The following is a 27,575-nucleotide window of genomic DNA, read 5'->3' on the forward strand; positions in this document are numbered from 1 at the left end:
TTGCGTTTAAGTGTGGGAAGTTACAATACAATTTTTACCGATATCTGATTTCGCCATCCTCTTTTATTAGTTATGTTTTTTTTTTTTACTCTTTTTCGCCCCAAGTAAAGCTTATTGCAACAAGGGGCTACTATTTGGGAGCGTCTCTAACAGGAGACTATAGGGAGTTGAGTAGCTAGATGTCTGTTCACATTACATTTAAACTTCAGCCAGGGAAGCAGGAAACAGGGATTGAATTCCAAAGTCTAGCAGGCCGATGGAAGAAACTATTAGAATAGAAGGCTTTCCGGCATCTAGGGATCTCAACAGTGAAGGAGTGAGATTTTGCTGCTTGCTGGATTAGTTGGGAGTATGTACGTTGAGAAGACACAAATGTTATGAGTTCATCAGAGTACATTCTATTGAAGTACTTGTAAAACGGGCACAGGGATGCAACGTTGTGATGATGGGACAGAGGTTGGAGCTTGATCGACAGTGCAGGACCTATTAGATTTGAGACTCCTTTTTTAAACCCTGCCCAAGAGTGAGCGACTAGTAGTAGATGTACCAGCTCAGATGTGGTAACAATGTTCCATGCATGGGTGCATTGTGGCTTTGTAAAGATATCGGATACTCTATGGTGTGAGTAATTTTCTAGCACTACCTTCTTTGCAGCAGCCTTGGCAATGTCCTTAATGTATATTGCCTGTAAATATTAGACCGAGGAGTTTGAAGGATGGACTCTCAGGTAAGGCGTTATTTGTCATGGCAGTTGGTGCTTGAGAAGGTCAGAAAACATATTTTGGCTTACGCTAAACGAGTAAGATAAAAGTATCTGAACGAGATGATAATGATGGTGATGATGATGAAAAAGTTATCAACCACATCGACGACGATTACAAAGAATGGATGTGGGCGTTCGTGTGGGTGAGATAACTGAAAAGCAGGTAGGAGGAATTGCGACACCACACAAAAGTGTGGAAACTGATTGTAGCAGCAGCGACACATGCTTGAAAGACACAGTAAGAAGACTTGATGGATATCTTTGGTGTAGAAAATGTTTTAAGAATTATTCACAATCATTATCTTTCGCAATATTTTCTGCATAATCTTGCTAGTTGGACAATTATATTTATAGCCAGGGGTGATAAGAACAAACAATTCAGTCATCAGAATTGCTGTGTAAAATATACTGAATCTCTTTGAATTTTTCAGCCATAGCTCATTATCTTAACACTTGAAGAAGATCACTGCTAACCCTATTTTGATTAATACTACCATTCTTTATCTGAAATTCTTTACAATTCAAAGTTTCTCTGAGTGGATTGATACTGCTGATTTTTGCTTGAGATAAGTATTTTTAGTATTTGCAATTGGATAATTTTCTTTTGCCATTCTGTTTTGGATCATTTTTCTATTATAGGAATGGCTCTCCATTCAACATTAGCTTTACTGTCAATTTATTCATGTCAATTTTGCTACAGTTCCAACTATGCAGGAAAGCAAATAGATATTCCTTACCTCAGCCACTACTCCCACGCAACCTGCAATCACAGCAGCTTTTGTTTGAGCTCCGCTCATTCCACCCAAACCAGAAGTGACAAAAACCTTTGAAGGAAAATATAGAAAAAAAATTTATTTGCAAATCCATTGTGCTATCTCATGCATGTAGATTATACTAATATCTATATATTTATAAAAATGAAATTGTGTGTGTGTTTGTGTGTGTGTGTACATTTCTCCACTAAACTACTCTGTCAATTTTCAGTCTACAGACTCGAGATTTGACATAAGGGCTATTAAGATTTGGGAAAATCTTTTTAATCGGTTTTCAGCCAGAAATTTGGCTGTTAAAGGGTTAAAGTTAAACGATTTGACCTTTGAAAACTCTACCAAACTTCTCCGCAAATCTTGGGTCTAAACACTTGAAATTTTACTTGGACATAAATCAACATTTTTGATTTGATTTAAGCCCAAAACAATAAATTTTAAAGGATCAAAATTGGGGTCAAAGTTTAAAATTTTTTTACCTCTGCGATCTCTACCAAATTACTCAGCCAATTTTGGGTCTAAACATCTGAAATTTTACATAAAATGTATTCATATATAGGGCAAGCTTTTTAATGGGTTTTTGGCCGAAAATTTGGCAGCCAAGGGGCCAAAGTTCAAAAGATTTGACGTTTACGGTCTCTAGCAATCTATTCAGCTAATTTTGAATCTAAACATTTGAAATTTTTCATAAAGGGTATTCAGACATGCATCAAGCTTTTGAATCAGTTTTTGGACGAAAGTTTGGCTGCCAAGTGGTCAAAGTTGAAAGAGTTGACTTTTGCAGACTCTACCAAACTCCTCCGCCACTTTTGGGTCTATACACTTGAAATTTTAGATGTAGGTTACCTGTACATGAGTCAAACTTTTTAATATATATATACATATATAAAGCTATGAACAGTACATAGGGCCCGAGCAAAGCCGGGATGAACTGCTAGTTTATTATATTTTTTATTTATTTTTGTTTCTATTTGTTTTTGTAATTAGCTTTTGTTGCATCGAATTCTATGTATATACATTCAATGTAAGTGCATTGATGTTCTATGTGTGCATTGATGTGTATAACATTAATGATAAATTAATGAATATGTTTATTTCATTTTTGTTGTAAGAAATTGGAGTAGCATTAATGTAACGAATGTAATACACAATGCAATGGTAAATAACAACATTGACAAAGAAGATAAAACATATATAGAAGTTACAGAGAATACATTTAAAAGTAGATATATTTATCATATGAGGACATTTGAAAACTGAAAATGCAAAATTAGAACTGCATTATATAAAGATATATGGAAACAAAAATATAATTATTAATATTATGTGAGGAAATTTAAATTTAAAAGTACAGCCATTTTATAGTATAAATTGTAGGAAATTGGAAATTATATTTGGAGGAACATATCAAATTATAAACTTAAAAAGCAAATTAAATTGTTAATCAAGAATTTATAGCTAAATGCAGACATATAAAATATGTTATTTAAATCCTAATGAAATAATTAAATAAATGTAAATAATATAAATATACTAGATGTGCGCACACGCACACACACACACACACACACACACACACATTTTCACACTGTAATTAACTTTAAATTATCATAAATTAAAATTTTGGACATAAGTGAGGATAGCACTTTGTTTATATTCAAAATTTAAAATAAAACGAAATGATATTAATAATGTAGATAGTAGAAAAACATAATATATATTTTTTAATACAAATAAGTATAATTATTTATCCGTAGTGTCTTATTTTTGGAATGAGAACAAGTAGTATTAGTAATAACTTAGACAGAGAAACAAACTCTAACCCAGCATATATATATATATATATATATATATATATATATATATATATATATATATATATATATATAAACGTCGCAGTTTTTCCCCTCTGGACCAAAATATTGGTTTACAACAACAGATGCCACATACAAATTCATTATGTCTACATTGTTAGACACTATCTTATGGAACTATAAAACGACATTTTTGACACATTAATTCGTTATAATAAAACCCTATGATTAACCCTAAGAGTGACATCATCACGATCACACAGATATACAATATAAGTAGCTATTATTTTATTGTAATAAAATCTTATGTTAGTTCCGAGAAGCGACGCGATCACAATCTCACCATCTTTAGAGTAAGTACTTCCTATTTTTCTCTCTAACTATTCTGTACTTCCACCGCTCCTACTTGACACGGGCACCATTTCTACATATTCCTACTCTGCTGGGTTATAGCCACTCTTAACTGATTATTCTACACATACACATATCATAAATTTTACATATTCCTATTTATAGATAATAATTTTTTCCCTTACTGAAATCAGGCACAGCTGATTGGCTGCTCGGTAGACATTCTCATATCCTGATATTCGCACCTTCCACCATTAAACGAACGGTTTGACACTTACAAACACGCCGCCATTTTTTTTTTTTTAATATATTCATTTGTTCTTTTACAAACTTTTTACTCTAAATTTATTGTTTCTTCATTAGGTACATTAACTTTGCATTTATGGACTTTTCCGACATTGATCATTGATAATTCTATTATATTTATTAAACTTATTTAAATCATTGATAATTCTACTATATTTATTCATCCACGGACACCCGAGACAATACGTGCACCTGCTTCTTCTTACACTCACTTCTGTCTCCGTTACTTCTATATATTTCTATTTATTTATGTATTTATTTATTTCGTTAGAACCTAAAACACAACAATTGTTTTTTTCCTATTCCTTTATTTATTTATTTTTTTTTACAAGGTGATCACCACTTATCAAGGCCTGGAAGCCACTCAGGGATAAGAGTTATTGCATATAAAGTATGTTAGTGTGGGGATTTAATAAAAATGTCCATCAGGAATTTGTTTACGTTTGACTTGAAGACAGGTTGTAGTCAGGTGGGAAGCAGGCAGATGGAACAGAGTTCCACAGGCGTGCAGTTCTAAGAAAGAAGCTTTGTTCATGGAATCTACATTTTGATTTAGGCACAGATAAAGAGGGGGTAAAATTTAGCTAGATGAGTGTTTTTCGTAAAAGATTTGCGAGGGGGGACTAGAGATTGGAGCTCAGACGAGCACCTGCAATGGAAATAATGATAAAACAAAGGTAGGCTCGCAGCGTCTCTTCTGTGGGAGAGAGGTTGCAGGGAAGAGAAAAGGGCATCCCCTACTTAGCTACGAAGTCTATTTTGTACTCTGTCAAGGAAGGATAGGCTGTTTTTAGCAGCTCCTGCCCAGATATGGCAGCAGTATTCCATCCTTGGCCGTACTTGGCTTTTATAAAGATAGAGAATTGCATCAGCAGTGAGATATCTACTGGAGCAAGGTAAAAGGTTCCTACCATTTTTCCAGCAACCTTGGCAACAGACTTGATGTACGTGTTCCATTTGAGATCAGGAGTAAAGGTCAAGCCCAGAAGCTTGTCAAAACATGGGGCTTTTCCTAGACGAGAGCCATCCATTTCAATTGATGCCAGATGAGGATCAGAGCATTGATGATGTAAAGATAGGAGCTTGGTTTTAGATGCATGAAAGGTAATCAGCCACCTCTTCCCCCACTGAACCACACGCTCGAGATCAGAGGAGCGAGAATCAGAGAACTTTATCATTTACAGCCTTTGATGTGTTGCCGTAGATGGTCGTGTCATCAGCATAGATGTCAACGAATGATTTAAGTATGTGTTTAGGGAGATCATTGATGTAGATCAGGAAGAGAGTTGGGCTCAGGATGGACCCCTGAGGGACTCCAGCATTAATACTGCAGGCGTCTGATTTTTGTCCATCGACCACTACTCTTATGAGCCTATCGGAGAGAAACGATTTAATGATAGAGAAAACATTTTCAGTTATACCGTAGCTGGAAATCTTTATTTCTTAATTATAATATTTCGTTTACTACATTGCCTTACAGACCACTTTCATTCAGGCATAAATGACAAAGCATGTTAGCACAAACTGCACGTTTCACCAACCAGTGAGCAAAATACCAAGGAAGCAAATATACGCAGAGATATATACATATATATATAGCGAGGGATATATATATATATATATATATATATATATATATATATATATATATATATATATATATATATCAGACAGACAGACAATGATACAGAGACATAAAGAGAAGAGAATAGGAGGGAGGGACAAATAGAGATAGAGATAGAGAAATACAGAGGGTGAAAGAGAGAGACAGAGAGAGAGAGAGAGAGAGAGACATCAGCTGTATTACACTTTTATTTGGGTCACTAATTCATTCACGCATTATAAGAGTTACTTCGAAGCCCATTAAAGTGACATGTTTACCGTGGCTAATTCGATAAACGTGTTTACTTTTTCTTTGTCTCCTTTTCCACTTAGCGTTCTGCATTCGAGCCTTGACACTGTCGGTAACTGTCTTTTTTTTCTTTTTTTGTGCTGAACACGGTAATAAATGTTATTTGCACTTTTCCATAGGAGGTTGCTTGATTTTTTTAACTTTTTTTTTTTTTTTTCCATTTATAAACCCATGTAGGTCACAAACTAAAATACAATTGTAATTTGTTTTTATGTATATTTGAAAGATACCTAAGTGTAATTTAGATACTTTTAATTATGTTTAAACGTAAATGCATCACAAACCTAATTAATTTGCTGTGAAATATATTCTGTCCAAAATACATAAAATGACCAAACACTCCCCCACTCACAAAAGGGAGTGTTTATTCCAAAAAGCCGTTTGTTACGAAAGCCGTTCTTAATATAGGGATGATGGTGATGTCCATTTTGAAAGCCGTTCTCAACGTGAGGAGTGTGGTGGTTGAGCTACAATAACAACAACAATACCAACAGAAGTACTTTAATTTTTTATGTGAGGGGTGGGGGACATACTAACACCAGGCAACGCTGGTTAACGGGTCCTGCTAGTGTGTGTGTGTATATATATATATATATATATATATATATATATATAGTAAGTTATAAAATATATATGGCGATTAGTCTACACTGAATATTCCGCGTTTCATCCACTCTAGGACTCTTCAGGCTTATGTGCCTAAGCCTGAAGAGTCCAAGAGTGGATGAAACGCAGAATATTCAGTGTAGCTTAATCGCCATATATATTTTATAACTTACTAACTAGCTCTACCTATGTATTGAGCACTTTTGAAGTAAATACTTAAAGTTTACGCATAAATTTATACTTTCGTATATTAATCTTATATGAGTAAATGAAGTAGTCATATATATATATATATATATATATATATATATATATATATGTGTGTGTATATATATATATATATATATATATATATATGGTCGTGACTGTCTATGTGAGGAACGGTCTCTACCAAACTACTCTGTCAATTTTTTGTCTACAGACTTAAAACTTGATATATAGAGGAATTCGATCAAAAGAACAAATTCGATTTGGTTTTTAGCTTGTAAAAGTAGACACAATATAGTTTCCGCTCTGCAAGATCTACCGCAGATGTGCTGACGGTTATATCCCACAGGATTAGTGAATCTCTTGACAAAGGCTTCCTTCCTAGGGCAATTGCTCTTGACATATCAAAGGCCTTCGACAAGGTATGGCATAAGGGCCTACTTCACAAGATTTCCAGCTACGGTATAACTGGAAATGTTTCTCTATCATTAAATCATTTCTCTCCGATAGGCTCATAAAAGTAGTGGTAGATGGACAAAAATCGGAGGCCTGCAATATAAATGCTGGAGTCCCTCAGGGGTCAATCCTGGGCCCAACTCTCTTCCTGATCTACATCAATGACCTCCCTAAATACATACTTAAATCATTCGTTGACATCTATGCTGATGACACGACCATCTACGGCAACACATCAAAGGCTGTAAATGACAAAGTTCTCTCTGATTCTCTCTCCTCTGATCTTGAGCGCGTGGTTCAGTGGGGGAAAAGGTGGCTGGTTACATTTAATGCATCTAAAACCAAACTCCTATCTTTACATCATCAACGCTCTGATCCCCATCTGGCATCAATTGTGATGGATGGCTCTCGTCTGGGTGAGGCCCCGTGTTTTGACAAGCTTCTGGGTTTGACCTTTACTCCTGATCTAAAATAGAACATGTACATCAAGTCTGTTGCCAAGGTCGCTAGAAAGATTGTGGGATCCTTCTACTGCTCCAGAAGATATCTCACTACTGATGCAATTCTCTATCTATATAAAAGCCAAGTACGTCCAAGGATGGAATACTGTTGCCATATCTGGGCAGGAGCTGCTAAAAACAGCCTATCCTGCCTTGACAGAGTACAAAATAGACTTCGTGGCTTAGTGGGGTATGCCCTTTTCTCTACTCTGCAGCCTCTCTCCCACAGAAGAGACGTTGCGAGCCTATCCTTGTTTTATTGTTATTTCCATTGCAGGTGCTCGTCTGAACTCCAATCTCTGGTCCCCCCTCGCCAATCTTTCACGAAAAACACCTGTCTAGCTGAATCCACTGTGAAAAATTTCCCCCACTCTATATCTGTGCCTAAATCAAAACGCGGATTCCATGAACAAAGCTTCTTTCTTAGAACTGCACGCCTGTGGAACTCTGTTCCGTCTGCCTGCTTCCCACCGGACTACAACTTGGATGTCTTCAAGTCCAAAGTTAACAAATTCCTAATGAACCGCCCTCTTAAGTAAACACTTCATCAAATCTCCACACTAACGCAATGTACTTGCAATAACCCTTATCCCTGAGTGGCTTCCAGGCCTTGATAAGTGGTGATCACTGTGTAAAAAAAAAATAAAAAATAAAAATACTATTTTGTAAAAATAGATACTAAAATGAAAAAATAATGGAACTTGGCAGACGTAAGTCAACTAAATTTCTACACATGTGCAAATATGCATTTACCAACGTTATTTTTTTAGTTTTTATATGTGTATGGACTTAGATCAGGCTGGAGAGCTACATGTTTTCGTTTCAATTCTAACTGATGGAACCCAAGTCATTATATTTTTTAAAATCAGTAATATATATTGGGTTCACTAATAGAGTATTGGCTTTATAATAATATGAAATCTGCATGAATTAAAATATCATATTTAAGTTTATTTTGTGACCAGACTATGCTGGACGGACACTACTACATATTGGGTACAATATAATAATCAATATAGAATTGGCTCTATAATAATAAATATGAAATCTGCATAAATCAAAATATCATATTTAAGCATATTCTATGACCGGACAACGCTGGGTGGCCTGCTAGTATATATATAAAAAAGTGACTTTATCTGTATGTCTGTCTGTTTGAGGAAAGGTTTCTACCAAGCAACTCGAAACTTGATATATAGAGGATTCGGACATGTGGAACAATTTTGATTTGGTTTTTGCCGGTAATAATAGCTGCTAAGGGGCCAAAATTTAAAAGTTAGAACTTGGCAGACATAAGTCAACTAAACATGTATCTACTGCGCATGTGCGAATATAATGTTGGTAAAGTTGGTTAATTTTTAAAGTTCTGATATCCATCTATTGTTAGCTCAGGCTGGAGAGCTCTATGTTATTGTTTCAATTCTAGCTAATGTTACCCAGGTCATATATATATATATATATATATATATATATATATATATATATATATATATATTATATTAGCTTGTAAGATGACTACTATATTTTAGGTACAATATAATAATCAATAGAGTATTTGCTCTACAATAATAAATACGTAATCTGCATGAATTGAAATATCATATATAAAAGTATTTTACAAGTGGGCCATATATAATATTAAAGAAAAAAGAAGAAAAAGGAAGGCTTGATTTCATTTTCCCCCCTTTCCCTTTTCTCATTATGAAAAACTAAAGGATTTTCTTTGCCTGAGCAGATTGTAGTTTTTCTAGATATCCATTGATCGTTGTCATCGCAAATGTCCCTATGTGTGCGTTTGTATAACTTTAACAATATTAATAATAAAATAAACATAAAAAATATTAATATAAATAGCTTTATTTACTATTGAGCATAAACAAAGTTTTTTTCTAAGAATTTCCAGTTTGTGGAACCTAATACCATAAGTCTGCTTTCCAACTGATTACAACATGATCCTCTTCAAGTCCAATGTTAAACAATACTTGTTGAGCTGTACTCTTGGATAATCAATTTCTGCTTATAATTTCCAATCCTTTTATGGCAATGTCCATCATTAAACTGACAATCTCTTATCCTTGTGTGGCCTTAGGTCTTGATAAGCGGTGATCCATTAGTAAAAAAAAAAATAGGTTTTGTTATTTGCTTATTTAATTGTCTATTATGCGTTTAGTTTTAGAAATTTGGAAGTATAGAATTTACCTTTCCATGGAGGTCTCCACTTTTCAAGTATTTTCTGGACGCATTTAGAACAGTTAGCTGCAAAAATCAAACAGTGGAAATATTAGTGTGTGTATTTGTTTTCCTCATGTATACATTAAAAATAATATACAGTTCAAAATCAAACCGAAGAGTTCAGTCAAAATCAATTTTACAACAGAGTTTTATGTAGTCAGTCAAGTGTAATCGGATCTATCGCTATCATTCATGTGCGGTTGTTCATTGTAGACTGGAGTCTAAACTCTTCAAGAATGTCTTGTTTAGTCTGTATTGTATTCAGCATTGCATATTATTACATCATCGGTATTGCATTATGCATTCAGGATCATCAGCATATCACTATTTAAAATATGTCATGATGAACACAGCCCTCTTTTCTTCTTATATTGTTGAGATGAACCCGATCAGAAACAGGACAGTTGAGACGAGTAAGTGACTAAGAGGTTACTCCATAACACCGTCATTCATTGATTGAGATTGTCGGACTGACTTCCTCATCTTGGTTGTTATAGTCACAACGTTTCGGCCGTTTTGCCCTCCGGCCTTATACAGACAATTATTACTGTCATTCATGTACGACATGAGGATGTCACAGACTTTTTTATGATGTAATAATAATCTCTTTTCTAAGCCTTGCACAATGTCCACTCCAAATATGGAAGATACTTATGCTCTACCCCAATCTGAATATTTTTAGGCCTGCACAGTTCTGACTACAAATGTTGTAAATATTTTAGCCACACCCCAATTTAAATCTTTTGAGCCCACACACTATCCATTACAAATGCAGGAAAATTTTATACCACACTCTAATCTGAATCGTCTAAATGTAATGGATATTTATTCCATATCTAAATCTGAATATTTTGGCCCTGCAGTTTTTTTTTTTTTATAAAACGTTTCTTCTGATATCTTGGGTCAAGGTGTTCACTTGTTTTGTGTTGATGTTTGTCCATTCACAAACGTTGTCTATCCATTCTTTTGTTTACCTTTTGAGCCTCCTTCTTGAATTATGTCTTCCACATACATTTTGAATCATTCCACACTGGAACACTTAATAATCTCATGACTTTACATTTGATGCCAGAAGACGATGCCCATTCTCATATATTGGGAGACATTTATACTGCAGATCAATCTAAATTCTGTGATACATGACTCCATTTTGAAAGAGTTGGTGACAAATTGGCATGTTGTGCATTTCTGGTGTATAAATATATTAATACATGATATATTTGATTGTTGCGTTTGTGAATTTTTGAAATGAAGATTGATTATTTGGATTATTCGAACTATTGTTTTCATCGTGAGTGTTGTCTCACAACATTTTGGCCAATGTAACCTTCAAACTTTTTCAAGTGTATCTTGTCGAACCTAGGGATCTTTCTGTTGAACTTGGAAATGTACACAGAATTTCAAATAGAATCCTTTATTTAATTCTAAGTGCGGACGAAACTAAGAACTGTGAATTGCTTGAGATTTCTACCCAGTCATGGCTGATGGAATGAGAGCATGCTGGATTAAATAAAGTGTTCCATTTAAAATCTCGTGCAGATTCCCAAGTTTAACAGAACGATTTCCGAGTTCGACACGATACACCCGAAGAAGGTCAGAGGTTACATTGGCTGAAAAGTTTTTAAAATAACACTCAAGATGGGAACAATTGTCCAAATAATAGAAATAATACAAATAATACGTTTGTATTGTGTTCATTACTTTTTAACATATCTGTATGATTACACTTACTGTCGTCCCATGAACAATACCTTGAGGACCAATGTAACAATAACTTCCGGCTGTCATCTGTCCATACCTTGAAAAATAAATAATGAAGTTAAATGTTATCTTTCTTAGTTATCTGATATCAAACAAGAAAAAAATGAGATTGGGTGAATATAAAACATAATACGATACAGGCAGGAATAAAATGGAAAAAGATTGTAGTGCCTTGTGTATAGTCATTAGGTTCCAGGTTGTTTTTTTATCCAGATCTCTGAGCTCTTCTTTTGTCCAGTTTATGAGGGATCCTGAGTACCTCGCTAGATGAATGTTTTCTGAAAGTTTTGCACACATATAAAAGTGTTTGAATTGCCCAGAGTATTGTTATGCGAGTCTTTGCATGCCTGTTTTTACCAGTCAGACTGTAATGTTGTGACCCTTTGGCTGTGATCACAGCGTAGTATCTGTGTTAACTGTGGCAGGCAGTGCCAAGGGTCAAAACATCATTATTATTAATTGATCGATTATTATGATTAGAAAAATAAAAACTATTAGATTGGGAAAATGTGAGTGTTCAGCTGAAATAAATAAAAGGCTACAAAGGAATGTTAACTTTGGTAAACAAAGTTCTGGAAGAATTTTAATTTACATAAACGAAATAACTAGATTTAAGCTTACATCAGCGTTTAGGTTTTGGATACATGATGATGACATGATGATACATAGATTTGAGTAGATTTTAATCAGTTGCTAACTGAACGCTGGGGAAAATGGATGACTCAAGGGGAAGTTGGTCTCTCCCCTTGATGCGGGGAGCGGCGTCTTCTGAGACAGCTAAGATGTGAAGACATTGTAATCTCTAAAGATGCCGGCCAGAATCGAGAGAATAAGTGTTTTATGTATAAACCAGGTATGTGTTGTGTTTGTCTACAACTGTTGAACCAAACTATTTTATCTACAACTGTTTCAATTCGTCCACATCAATCGTTTCATGTTAGAATTGTTGCATAAATGTAAAATACACACAAAAGAAAATCCACTAGATGATACACGATATATATATATATATATATATATATATATATATATATATATATATATATATATATATATATATATATATATATCGTGTATCATGCTTTTGTGTCTATTTTACATTTATGCAACAATTGAGCTTTACTTGAAATTAACAGTGATTCAGTTTTTATCATAACAGTCTCAATCCGTTAAACGAAAAAAGTATACATTGAAATTAACAATATTTAAAGAATAAACATTTGTAATATATATATATATATATATATATATATTCACATGTAATATAACTGAGATATATATACACACATAATATATACATATATGAATATACAGATAATATATACTCCCTACCTGCTATCCAACACAACTATTGCCAGACAACCACTCAAACAAAACCAATTTGCCTTCTCCCTTGAGGCTCGCTTTCACAAATATTCGTGGGTTTAGAAGTAATTTAGATGATGTAGAATTTTACCTCTTAGTAAACTCCCATAATATCTTAGCATTAAGTGAAACTAACCTTCACTTCTCAATCCTCTCTAACTATTTTAACATGGCAGGATACCTCCCTCTCTGCTATAAGAACTTGGACTTGAAATCTATATTCATAACATCCTCCCCTTAACTGGAGAGCAACGTCTCGAATCGGATGATCAGGTCTGTAATGCAACTGCTAGATATTCTTCAAAAATTTATTCATGAAAATAAGACTCTCATGGTTAGAGATGAATTAAACGATTTTAAACTAAACCATAGCAACAATAAGTGTAGTAGATAAATATTAAAAGGTATTAACGATCCCATCGGTACATTTGGTATGATGGTTGAAGTGTTCTCTAACAGACCGGGAGACTAGGGTTCAATCCTTGGTCAAGTCATCACCCCCCCCCCAAAAAAAATACTAGATTCTCTCTTGTTAATTACTCATCATTATGAGGTAAAAACTGAAGAGGCTACCACATAACACTTTCATTCATGTATGAGATGAGGATGTCACAGACTTTCTTTGTGATGTAATAATCTTTTTTGATGAGTAGAGTAAGAAGGAACCAAAGACTGAAGCTCAGTTGAGCAACTTTCATAGAAATGATGGTAGAGACTAGTAACGTCTTTTTTGTGAAAAAAGGGGTGTAGGGAAAGGAAGAGAGCAACTCCCCAACACTAGATTTCAAAGTTGATTTTGTATTCTGTCAAAGCAGGAAAGAGTGTTCTATGTGGCAGCAATATTCTATTTTTGGAAGTATCTATCTCTTATATAGGTAGTGAATTGCATGTGGAGTCAGACACTTTCTGGGCTGGACTTTAGCTAGTTTATGTAATGGAAACTCGTTGAGTTGGAAGAATTATATTTGCCCTCTATCGCCCCCACTACAGCGGAGTTACTATTTTTAAGAGTATATCTGAGAAAATTGACCACATCCTGTCTGCTCATCCCTCGGCTAACATTTACATTTGCGGTGACTTCAAAGTCCATAACGTGGAATGGCTGACCCAGTCAAATAAGACAGATGATGGGGAGAGGTTCTGTCATGATTTTGCCATTGCCTATGACCTCACTCAGATTGTTTGCGAGCCCACCCGTGTGCCCGATACTACCAGTGAGTATGCAAGCCTTCTAGACCTTTTTCTCTCAACTTCCCCTGAGCTATGTTCATGTTCCGTTCTATCTCCTCTGAGATCCTCCAACTACTCCATTGTATCAGTTAAGATAAAAATGAAATGTAATAAGTTTTCAGACGTACCTCTCCACCGTACTGTATACCGATACTCTATGGCTGACTGAGATAGCTTCTGTATATTCATATCTGATCTACCTCTGCATTCCATGGTTAAAAAGGATGTGTCCTTTATAGTATCAGACCTGACCAAATGGTTAATTGTAGGCATAGACCGATTCATATCATCTAAAAAATTCCAACAAAAACCTAACAGCCAGCCATGGTTCTCCCCAGAATGTGCTGCTGCCATCGCGCACAGAAAGATGTACTGAGACTAAAGCTGCTTTCAGGACTGCCAGCAACCACTGTAAAAGAGTAATAAAAAATGCAAGAGATCTATATGCTCAGTCCGTTAAATCCAAAGTAGCTGAGCAACGGCTTGGTTCCCACCAGTTTTGGCAAATAACAAATAGGATCCTGAACAGAAGTGTGCATTCTATCCCAACTATTATCAATGGACCTGAGGTCATCTCGTCAGCATCAGACAAGGCCAAACTATTTGCCACCAACTTTGCAGCTAATTCTACCCTATGCGATGAAGGCCATCAACTCCCCGTATTTCCTCCTATAACACACAACACACTAGGTAACATAAAAATATCTGTGCGTGAGGTCGACAAGCTAATCAAGAACCTTGATTCCAGTAAAGCAACTGGCCCTGACAGCATTCCAATTATAGTGTTAAAAAAGCTTCAACCAGAACTTGCCCCCATACTTACAAAACTATTTAAGCGTTGCCTTAAAGAGAAATGCTTTCCAACACCCTGGAAAACCTCATCAGTATGCCCTGTGTTTAAGAATTCAGGTGATAAGTCATCTCCATCTCAGTACAGACCAATAAGTCTCCTGTGTGTCATGAGTAAATTGGTGGAATCCATATTAAATAGGGAAGTAGGCAACCACCTCAGCAGAAACAACGTTCTTAGTGACACGCACTATAGTTTCCATTATGCTAGATCTACAGCAGATGTGCTAATGGTTATATCTCATAGGATTAGCGAATCTCTCGACAAAGGCTTCTTTTCTAGAGTAATTGCTCTTAAAGGCCTACTTCACAAGATTTCCTGCTATGGTATAACTGGAAATGTTTCTCTATCATTAAATCATTTCTCTCTGATAGGCTCATAAGAGTAGTGGTCGATGGACAAAAATCAGAAGCCTGCAGTATTAATGCTGGAGTCCCTCAGGGGTCCATCCTGGGTCCAACTCTTTTCCTGATCTGCATCAATGATCTCCCTAAACACATACTTAAATCATTCATTGACATCTATGCTGATGACACGACCATCTACAGCAACACATCAAAGGCTGTAAATGATAAAGTTCTCTCTGATTCTCTCTCCTCTGATCTCGAGCGTGTGGTTCAGTGGGGAAGAGGTGGCTGATTACCTTTAATGCATCTAAAACCAAGCTCCTATCTTTACATCATCAACGCTCTGATCCCCATCTGACATCAATTGAAATGGATGGCTCTCATCTAGGGGAGGTCCCATGTTTTGATAAGCTACTGGGCTTGACCTTTACTCCTGATCTAAAATGGAACACGTACATCAAGTCTGTTGCCAAGGTCACTGGGAAAATGGTGGGATTCTTCTACCGCTCCAGAAAATATCTCACTACTGATGCAATTCTCTATCTATATAAAAGCCAAGTACGTCCAAGGATGGAATACTGCTGCCATATCTGGGCAGGAGCTGCTAAAAACAGCCTATCCTGCCTTGACAGAGTACAAAATAGACTTCGTGGCTTAGTGAGGGATGCCCTTTTCTCTTCTCTGCAAACATTCTCCCACAGAAGAGACGTTGCGAGCCTATCCTTGTTTTATCGTTATTTCCATGGCAAGTGCTCGTCTGAGCTCCAATCTCTGATACCCCCCTCGCCAATCTTTCACGATAAACACCCGTCTAGCTGAAACCACTGTCAATAATTTTCCCCACTCTTTATCTGTGCCTAAATCAAAACGTAGATTCCATGAAAAAAGCTTCTTTCTTAGAACTGCACACCTGTGGAACTCTCTACTGCTTGCCTGTTTCCCACCTGACTTCAACCTAGATGTCTTCAAGTCCAACATAAACAAATTCCTGATGAACCGCCCCCTTAAGTAATGATACTTTATCAAATCTCCAATACTAACGAATACTACAACACTCTCCCATTGATTACTGTACACACAATAACCCTTATCCCCGAGTGGATTCTGAGTCTTGATAAGTGTAAAAAAAAAAAAATGTTTTTATATTAACAAGCATGAAAAAAAAATGTTTTCAAAAGACTCACATTGTGACTCCGAGTGAAAAGAGTTTCTCGTAAAGTGATTTTGAGGAATAATTTGGAATCATCTGAAAGGCAAAATATTAGACATGAATTTTTGACCCTTTAAAACTATTTTAATCTGCTAAAGACCCATAAAACCCCAATCATTTGAGGCGCCAAGCGTCGCTCTGTGACTTTTAGTTTCGGAAGAGATAGTTTGAAAATATGGAAACACAGATTATATATACATGCATATATATATATATATATATATATATATATATATATATATATATATATATATATATATATATATATATATATTAGATTTATGATTTGTATAATTAATCGTAATTTGGGAGAAATCAGAAACATTTTTAGAAAGAATTGAACTTACATTTTTGGCAATTAGAAATTATTTTATTTGTTCTTTCCTAATGATAAACGTCATCGTAGTGTTACATCCGCGTATTTCTTTTACAAGTATTTTGGCAATTTCCAACCAGCGGATTCTCGAAATAGAGACGGCGGAAATGGATACGGTTGATGCAAATACAGAAAGGAACGGACATCGCTAAGCATGAAACAAAATACGTCCTGTTTTATTTTGGGTTTAGTAATTATCATTTGGATGACCTTAAAGCCGTGTAAGCTGGAACATTCCGCTCTGTTTCAATTTGTTGATGTAACTTAACAAGAACATGCAACTTGTATTAGCTGATATACAGGGTGTGTGGAAAATAACTTCCTGTTATTAAGTGCTCATCTCGTAATTTATTACCGAAATAAAATTCTTACAAGAAATTAATATAAGTATACAGAATCAGGTTTTATTTAAAATTCAGTATAGGTGTCAGCATTCGCCATGAGCTTCTCACGTCATCTGGTGGGCACATCAGCCGATTTCACAAGGAACTTCATTTTTTTTTTATTATTACTGTTATTAACATATTATGATTAACTAATTTGTATGTTGCTTTGCAATTGTACTCTTGTTTAGAAAAATCAAGTACAAGTCGTTCATAGAATGAACGATGGCAATAAATAAATAATGGATGTCACGTTTACAAGTTTACATAAATGCATACAAGCAAATGACAATCCATATAAAAACACTTCATTTAAAAAGTTTATAACTCAAAATATTTTCTCTTATCTCTGCAAACACGGGTGTCCATTATTTATTACTGAAATATAATCCTTACAAGAAACGAGTGAAAAAAGTGCATAGCATAGCGTTTTGGGCGTCGCCAACATGCTATCGTTTCACAATTTGGTTCCTACTTGGAATCATAGAAACGAAAATACTTGATAAGAAAAAGAAGATAAAACTACTAAAGGAGTCACTGCGGAATTTATAACTTGAATAGATCCTTCATTTTTTAATGACACAATAACAGAATTTTAACCTAATATGACGAAGACAAGGTGATTTGTTAAAAAAAAAAAAAATGAAAAAGAATTTATTTATGAAAACTAACATCTTTTAAGTAGTTTCCATTTTCAGCTTCACAAATTCGTGCCATTTCCCAAACAGTATCCATGATTGATTGCCGAATCACTCGATTACAATTTAATTCCCCGTCTTTATTTTTTATGTACTTTTTCAATTCTATTTCAAATTAGATGATGTAAACTTCTTTTTTTTTTTTCTTTCTTTTTTTTTGCGATTTTGAAGAAGTCATAAAATTAATTCTTCGGAAATTAATCATATCAACTTTTACTTTGAGTAAGTCAGGGTTAGTCAAGTCTGAGGAACGTGAAGTCCATTTAATGTTAAAACTTTTTCATTTTTGTTCTTTTTGCAAACAAATTTCTATTGTTCGGATTATTTGGATCCTTCAAACTACTGTTCTCACCTTGAGCGTCATTTTCACAAAGTTTCGGTCGATATAACCTACGACCTTATTCAGATGTATCTTATCAAACTCAGGAATCTTTCTGTCGAACTCAGGAATCTGCACAGAATTTTGAATGGAACCTTTATTTAATCCAAGGTGGCAGCATGCTCTTGTTTCGTCAGCCATGACTGGATAGAGGTCCTAACTGATTCGCAGTTGTATTTCCTTCACCCCTCAGAAGAATATCACTTTTACAACTGATTTTTTTTAAAGAACTCTAACCACTGTGCCACGGGCCCTTGCAGAAATGAAATCTCTATTGATATTATGTTAAAAGTCCATTATGTAACATCAAAAATAATGACTGTATTCAAGTTTAAAATACCTTAGTGATCTCTCAATGATTTGGTCATCCTGTACAGTGTAAATGATCAGAATATGTCCAATAGGAATTAACTTAGTATTCCTCATAATTCACGACGATATCTAAATATAAAAACATATAATGCCAATCATACACACTCAGTAATATTTTAAACTTTCAGCTTGAAAAAATAAAGATGACACTAATATGTCTGCTTCTTTATAATATTCGAACCTTCCATTCTTTTATTTGTTTCAAACACTATTTATGGAGAATTGACATTAATTCTCTCTTTCCAAATTATTTTGATCGACAAGTGGGATCAGGAAGGATCACTTTCTTTTTTTACTGTAAGCAATATCAGTGCATAATTGAACACAATAGATTAAGTTAATATTTTAACTAGGCGTTGCTGATTTCATAATCCACAATTATGTCTAAGCATGGCTTAGTGCCATTTTATTTTAATAAGAAAGATAGTCATGCTGTAATTATTCACTTACCATCCCGTTGGTTATAACCAATCTCGGCGCAGCGGCGTTGCTCGGGAACAGCCCCATTGGGTGACCAGAATACATGACCAGGGTTTGGTTTTCGGTCATCTTGGACAGATAGTGCACGGTCAACAAAAACTGCCCATGGACATTCAAAGATAAAAGTATATGAAAATAAAGAATGGAAAATTATTTTATTTTAATTATTTATAAATAGCAGGGAAAAACTAGAGCAATACTTTTGAAATGAAAATGATGTGTTACTCACGTTATTTCTTATACTGTTTTTTTTTTTTTGTTAAATTGTTTCAGGGTCTAATCATGAAGATATTTGAAACCTTCTAAAAAGGTAGACAGCTCAATGTAAATACAGTTTAATATGGATAATGTTATATAGATAATATTAATTTTTTACTACATGATGAATATGTAAATGCATGCTGCAGTTTAGCAGCATATTTATTTGAAGTACAAATGATAAAATAAGAAGAGAAAAAACTAGTGTGTGTGTGTGTGTGTGTGTGTGTGTGTGTGTGTGTGTGTGTGTGTGTGTGTGTGTGTGTGGACTTTTGTTGCACCTATTTACTTGCCTCCCTACTAGGGAAGAATCAGACACAAGGTCGGCTTTTAATGTGGGGAAAATCTCCAGCTTCCCAGAAGAGGGGCACTCTAGATAGGAACAAAAATAAAAAAATGATCTCAGTCACGAAGGATCCCTCCTCCACCGACCAAGGACAGAAAAGGCGAAGTGCAGCATCAGAACAGACATCACATTGTGATCCTGGCCCGAACGCCACTTGTTGATTTTTTAATGATAATTAAATGTTCGGTATTAGCCTTTCTTACCTAGGAGATCAGGGAAGTAGTTTTATTCTTTGATATATCGCCTATTTTTGGGGGGGTGGGGGACGTAAACCTGACGAATTCTCATAAGAATGAAACGCGGAATAATCTGTGTAGTTTAATTGTCATATATATATATATATATATATATATATATATATATATATATATATATATATATATATATTGTTTGATCTTTATTTTACTTATAAAACAGTAATCTACGTTTTATAAATGAAATACGTTTTATACTGTTTTATAAGTGAATTAAATAAATGATGTATCTCTTTCTCTCTCTCTCTTTCTCTCTCTCTCTCTCTCTATATATATATATATATGAAGCGTATGAATTTTACATATTTCTTTCAAAATAATGCAAGACTAAAAAAAAAGTGCTCTTTCAGTCTTTGACAAAGTATGGATACCCACATGAAATTTTTGTGGCAGGAGGTGTGCAATCTCCAACTACATCTCTCCACTGTTGACATTGTTAAATACCAGTGGCAAGTGAAGTGTATGTACAGGACGACTAGAAACAAATGCCGAGATAAGTGGAGAGCACATACAGCGCCTAGAATTCCCAAATGGTCACCCATCTGGTACTAACAGGTTCAATGTTGCTTAACTTCCGTGATCTGATGAGAAATGGTGTGTTGACGCAATTATGCTGTATATCAATGTGATTATGCCGTATAATGCAAAACTACTACCATTAATAATAATAATAATAATAATAATAATAATAATAATAATAATAATATAAAGTCCGTATAGGAACATGAAGAAAGTCAGTATCATGCCAGGAGCACTCGGAACAGTCCCCAAAACCTGGGGGGGGGGGGGAGACTGACAGAAATTGGAATCAAAGGGAAGACTGAGAACTATACAGCAAATGGCATGAAGAAATTCGAATGCGGCAACCAATCTATGCAAACTATGAACACTAATCAGTCAGAAGAAAATTGGAACAGAAATAAAACAACCCAAGGAAACTGAAACTGCAAGACATCTCATCTTATATATATTTTTAAAAACTACTAATAAAATGAAATAAATAAATAAATAAAGCATCGGTCTCGTCTGATACTGCACAAAATAACCGTGAAGGATCAAGGAAGATGGAAAAACTGAGGATGAAGAGCACAAACCAGACCTACACTAAAAGAGTACAAAGAGGACAGAGACCCTGAGGAGGCTTATTGCCACTCAAACCCCAGTAAAGACCAATGATCAGTACCAGCAAGAAATATATCATTTGCTAAGGTTATTGAAAGAGGTGAAGCAAAGCATGCAGGAAATCTGGAAAGTCTTGTTGTCACTCAGACTCCAAGGAACACCACCGGTTATTATCAATTAATAATTTCTGATGATTACCTATGTGAGAACTCCTAGTGAGTATATAATAATAGTGATAATAATAATAATAATAATAATAATAATAATAATAATAATAATAATAATAATAGCCTTCATAGTAATAAAAATATTATATAATATAAAAGAATAAATAAAAAAAATATAAAGAAGAATAGTTATAATAACTATAAAATAAAAAAAGTAAATAATAATAATAATAATAATAATAATAATAATAATAATAATAATAATAATAATTGATTCCTAAATCCAAGAGAAGACACATTTTGACAGCAAGAAGTCACCGGTAAACGACTGTTGCGATAACACAAAGCTATTTGCAATGGTTATCAAAGAGAGGGAAACAACCGTAATGACGGTGATAATAAATGAAAAAATAAATGAATGACGAAATATATTTTTATACATGCCAGAAATAGAAATATTATTACATCACATACTGACATGTGGAATGTCCTGAAGTATTGCATTGAAATAATTACGTTGAAATGATCCAAATACGAACTGAACACCCCAAAATTATTTTTTTGCCATCCATTTCGAACACATTTTTTATAGGAGTTCATGATGCTTTAGTACATTTACATTAACCGGCAATAGTTGAGGTGATGGACAACAATTGTATAACAAACTTCACTGGTCGGGTTCATCAGTATTAGATTTGTTTTCATTACTTTAGTTTCTCTGCAAAGTAAAAACATATATGGAACTCAATGCTGTGGGGCGCACAGAATAAGGAGAAAATACACCCAAATACATTACACACGTTTTATTAACACATTGACAAATCTAACAAAGACGAGTAGAATAAACTAACATCAAATACAATGGAAGGGTTTTACTCACTCTCGTGATGGTCTCTACCATATAGGATAGGATGGGTTTTATTCACTCGTGATGGTCTCTACCATATAGGATAGGATGGGTTTTATTCACTCGTGGTGGTCTCTACCATATAGGATAGGATGGGTTTTACTCACTCTCGTGATGGTCTCTACCATATAGGATAGGATGGGTTTTATTCACTCGTGATGGTCTCTACCATATAGGATAGGATGGGTTTTACTCACTCTCGTGATGGTCTCTACCATATAGGATAGGATGGGTTTTATTCACTCGTGATGGTCTCTACCATATAGGATAGGATGGGTTTTATTCACTCGTGGTGGTCTCTACCATATAGGATAGGATGGGTTTTACTCACTCTCGTGATGGTCTCTACCATATAGGATAGGATGGGTTTTATTCACTCGTGATGGTCTCTACCATATAGGATAGGATGGGTTTTATTCACTCGTGGTGGTCTCTACCATATAGGATAGGATGGGTTTTATTCACTCGTGGTGGTCTCTACCATATAGGATAGGATGGGTTTTACTCACTCTCGTGATGGTCTCTACCATATAGGATAGGATGGGTTTTATTCACTCGTGGTGGTCTCTACCATATAGGATAGGATGGGTTTTACTCACTCTCGTGATGGTCTCTACCATATAGGATAGGATGGGTTTTATTCACTCGTGGTGGTCTCTACCATATAGGATAGGATGGGTTTTACTCACTCTCGTGATGGTCTCTACCATATAGGATAGGATGGGTTTTATTCACTCGTGGTGGTCTCTACCATATAGGATAGGATGGGTTTTATTCACTCGTGGTGGTCTCTACCATATAGGATAGGATGGGTTTTATTCACTCGTGGTGGTCTCTACCATATAGGATAGGATGGGTTTTATTCACTCGTGGTGGTCTCTACCATATAGGATAGGATGGGTTTTATTCACTCGTGATGGTCTCTACCATATAGGATAGGATGGGTTTTATTCACTCGTGGTGGTCTCTACCATATAGGATCGGATGGGTCTTACTCACTCTTGTGGGTATCTCCACTATATGAAGTAGAATGGTTTTATTCACTCTAGTGGTAGTCTCTACCAAATGTCGTTGGTATAAAGTCTAGGACAGCGTGACCTTACATTTCTACATTTGGGATTCAACCTATTGTAGGGTCAGCATGCTTTCTTCTCCCACTGTTCTGGATCTTTGTGCCCAAAGGGAAAATAACCCTCTGGTGTCTTAGCAACTGGTGTTCTTTTCTGTTATTCTCCTACAGCAACATAGTTGCTATTATCTAACATTATAGGCATAAACAATTTCCATATTTCAGACTCTCTTTTTTTTTTTTACTCTAGAATTTTTCGAGAACACAAGGGCAAAACACACATTGACTTTTATTGATATAGACCGGTTCAAATAATGAATTGCCTTAAAAAAAATAATTATTAATAATTTGCATAATGGTCACCACATTGTTGGATCATCGTGTTGTCTGCATATTGTGCCATCTCATTGAATGGAATCTGTATAGGATAAATGACTATGAAAAACAGACGCTTTTGGATGATATTGATGTATTTTGTAGCAAGTTGTTGCGTCATAATACTGTTTACTATTATATTATCTTTAAGGTGACCAAACAGCAACTATCTTCTGGTTCTGTATATCACTAACTTAAAGCAGTCGCATTGAATTTATGATGTTCAAATAAAAAGAATTAAATAAAACGTGACATCCTTCATTGTTTGTTAGAATCTGTAATATCTTAACATCTTTACTTACCTGGGCCCAATTTGAGAATACTTGTCCGTTTCCCCCATATGTGACCAACTCATGTGGAAACTGGGCGACTTGAGGGTCAAGATTGTTCATGATCATATGAATGATTGCAGCGGCTTGTTGGCATCGAACCGGGTAGTCTTCAAGCGGGTATGCCCTGAAAGTAAATAAAGTGTTTATTATTAAGGATACTCATGTTTGTAATTAGACTGAAAAATTAATATTTTACAAAGTAAGTTGGGTTAGTTTATGCTTGATTGAAGAAGAAGAAGAAGAAGAAGAAATGATAGTGATGATGTGGTGTGATCCCTGGTATTGGTAGAGGCCATCTTGGATGACGATAGCACCTATGAGTATAACCAAGAAACACACTGATAATTAATATGAGTTGGTTATACAAGTTATTGTTTTAGTGAAGGAAAAAATAGTTATGTATGGGCATACAAGTATAATGAAATGGGAATACAATGAAACATTAAAAGAATAGAAGGGTCACCAAGTGGTAAGTGCTATCTAAAAACATAAACAGAGTTTTGTAAATAAAAGTTAGAGAAAAATGGAATTTTATAACAAAACATTTTTATATAAGAGATAAGAATATAAAAGTTACTTTCAGACATTTATACAAACACGTGTTTGACGAAGAAGGATGGGTTAGTTTTCATTAGTTAAAATGTTCATAGAGTCAAGATATGCATATCTAAGCATACGTGAGTATTCAGCAGCATGGCATTTTGTGTATATGTGGGCTGGTTTACCTTGTTCGTGTTAGTGTGTGTAAAACTGTGAGTAGTTGTTTGTTTCTGTTCGCCTGACTCTTGCTAATATAAAGAAAGCTGGTATGCGAGTCATTGAATTTTTTCACCTTGCTACTTCCATGCCCTAAAGAGCATAGGGTCGTTTGTAGAGAATATGTTCCTGCGGGTCTTTTGTGTAGGTGTGGCTAATAAAGTCTGGGGAAAACTGATTTTGGTGACCTGTTCTCATCTGTTCTGTTCTAAGTTTGCATTTTCACATGTCCTTGTTACTTTTGGATATTGAAACGATTTTCATTGGTTGAAAAATATTTTGACTTCACATTTCCGTAAAACTTTCTTGCTTTGGGGGGGCATCTCTGCTTCTGACGTATATCCATGATAGATATTGCTTTCTTAGAGTTTCACACCATCAATATCTGCAACAGAGAGATGAAACTTTCAGATCATGAATGCATAAGTTCAGTCATCATAACAATGTGAGCTGCAATCTTCTTTGATCCATTTGGACGGAATAAAAAAATAGGAGGCATTACTTTTGGACCGTCTCTTATATATTTATGTATTCTTTATTTTAAATGAACAAGTAAAACTAATTGTACAAAACATGTGTTTGCAATGTCTTCTTCTTATTATTATTATTCTTCTTATTATTATTTGTGTCTCTAAAGTATATGGTTACATGCAATAGTTTCACACATTTTATGCAGTTCTTTGTATTATTATTGTCATCTGCAGGATCTTTCAAGCTGCATTGTTTCGTCAGTAGAGAGCAAACAAAAGAGTGTTGCATTGTATGATCCTCCTCTCCACATTCATAGATGATTGAGTCAGTGTTGTGATCCAGCAGGTGACCCCTAGGGGAAATAGCTCGAAACCGGTTTCTAAAAAAAAAAAATCGATGTCGGTAATAATAATTTAAAGTAAATTGAATTAAGGACATTATCAATATAAATCAACTTTAAATAACAATCTTAAATAGAACACTTAAAACAATTCTCTGGCTATAAACAGTAACTAACATACATCTATTTAATAAAATCGATTTTCCTTAATGTAATATGCAAATGAGGTTACCTCTTGAGCTTATATTTTGCAAGAATCATACTATATATAGAAATAAATGAAATCAAGTTTATGCAAGTAAGTTTTCAGTATGAAAATTAATTAGGAAAGTAATGGACCTTTTGTATATATTAATCCAATTCTGAACAAACAGGAATAAGAATTTTTATATATATATATATATATATATATATATGACTACTTCATTTAATCACATAAATTAATATACAAAAGTATAATCTTATGCGTAAATTTTAAGTATTTACTTCAACAGTGCTCAATACATAGGTAGAGTTAGGTAGTAAGTTATAAAAAAAGCTATATATATATATCGCTACTTATCACTCCAAAACCAAAAGATGTATTTAATTCACACTCATAGTATTTTATTCATATCTTTATGTACTATGTCTTACATGTGTTTCGTTGAACAGTGGAAGCTCACCAAGCAATTCATCATAGACAGATGTGTGTTCCTCAGAAAAAACAGTTGAAAAGTTTGTTTTTTTTACCTTGCAATAAAAAAGGATTTGATGAGGAAAATGTTGATAAAAGAAAATGCAAAGTCATGAAAATAAAATTAAAAAAAAACAAACTCCGATTTAATGCTGTTTTCAAATGCAATTGACTTCAAAGCTCGCATGGAGACATTATTTCATGGCGCCATATTTAGTTTTCTCCTACATAATAAAATGACTGCAGAAATTCCCCTCTGAACCAAAGTATCGTAGGTTTGCAATAACAGATGCCACATAAAAATTCAATACCTCTAGTCTAATAGCCAATATCTTATGTAGCTTTCGAACACCATCATAGACACATTCAGTCGTGATAATAAAATGCTACATTGCATCCGACGAGCAACACCACCACAATAGCAACATCTTTAGAGGAAGGAGTCCCTACTTTTCTCTCTAAATACTAGTCCTAACACTGCTACCAGTTGTTACCAGGACCAATTCTACATTTTCCACAGATACTGTGATTACACACATCATAATTGACTCATAGACACATAGACATAGCATAATCTTTCCGATTTCTAATAATAACGGTGTTTGTGTGTATGTTTGCATAAAATACAAATCACTCTAATAATTGCTACAATCAAACTGAGGCCAGGTACATTTAAATATCGAATAATAACATTCAAACAATAGTCATTAAAAAAAAAAAGGACTAAAATAAAAATTGGCTAAAATTATTTTTATTTTTCATTAAATAATTTGTAGATGTTAATAGTAAAAATAGTGCTTGCACACTGTGTTACTGTGCTATTTTTTAATATCATATTTACAAGTTATTACAATCGTGTTTGTGTGTGTGTTTGTGTGTGGGTTTGTGTGTGGGCACATACGATACAAATCACTCTTTACTTTCTTTAACCAAACTGAGCTACGTACAAATCACTCTAATACTTGGTTTAAACAAACTGAGCCACAGCAACACGTGGCTGGGTACAGTTATTTAAATATAAAATACTAACATTCGAACTATAGTCATTGAAAAAAAGGAGCTAAAATAAAAATTGGCTAAGATTATTTTTATTTTTCATTAAAGAAAATCGTAGATGTTAATATTAAGAATGGTGTT

The 27,575-nt window shown here is 34.6% G+C and overlaps 1 protein-coding gene across 2 annotated transcripts in view; it reads right to left on the minus strand.

The window, feature by feature from the left end:
• Positions 1-27,575, minus strand: part of LOC145294140 (urocanate hydratase-like) — an 89,729-nt gene that overhangs the window by 45,415 nt on the left and 16,739 nt on the right. For both annotated transcript variants that reach the window (XM_080141249.1, XM_080141257.1), the window contains exons 3-8: positions 24,166-24,319; positions 19,336-19,464; positions 16,652-16,713; positions 11,646-11,712; positions 9,882-9,938; positions 1,501-1,587 (exon numbers count right to left, since the gene is read on the minus strand). In XM_080141249.1, the coding sequence (XP_079997375.1) occupies positions 1,501-1,587; positions 9,882-9,938; positions 11,646-11,712; positions 16,652-16,713; positions 19,336-19,464; positions 24,166-24,319 (556 nt within the window). The remainder of the gene's footprint in view (positions 1-1,500; positions 1,588-9,881; positions 9,939-11,645; positions 11,713-16,651; positions 16,714-19,335; positions 19,465-24,165; positions 24,320-27,575) is intronic.

The sequence above is a fragment of the Euprymna scolopes genome, chromosome 2 (genome assembly GCF_053919585.1).
Source record: "Euprymna scolopes isolate OS-2025 chromosome 2, ASM5391958v1, whole genome shotgun sequence".
Taxonomy (NCBI): domain Eukaryota; kingdom Metazoa; phylum Mollusca; class Cephalopoda; order Sepiida; family Sepiolidae; genus Euprymna; species Euprymna scolopes.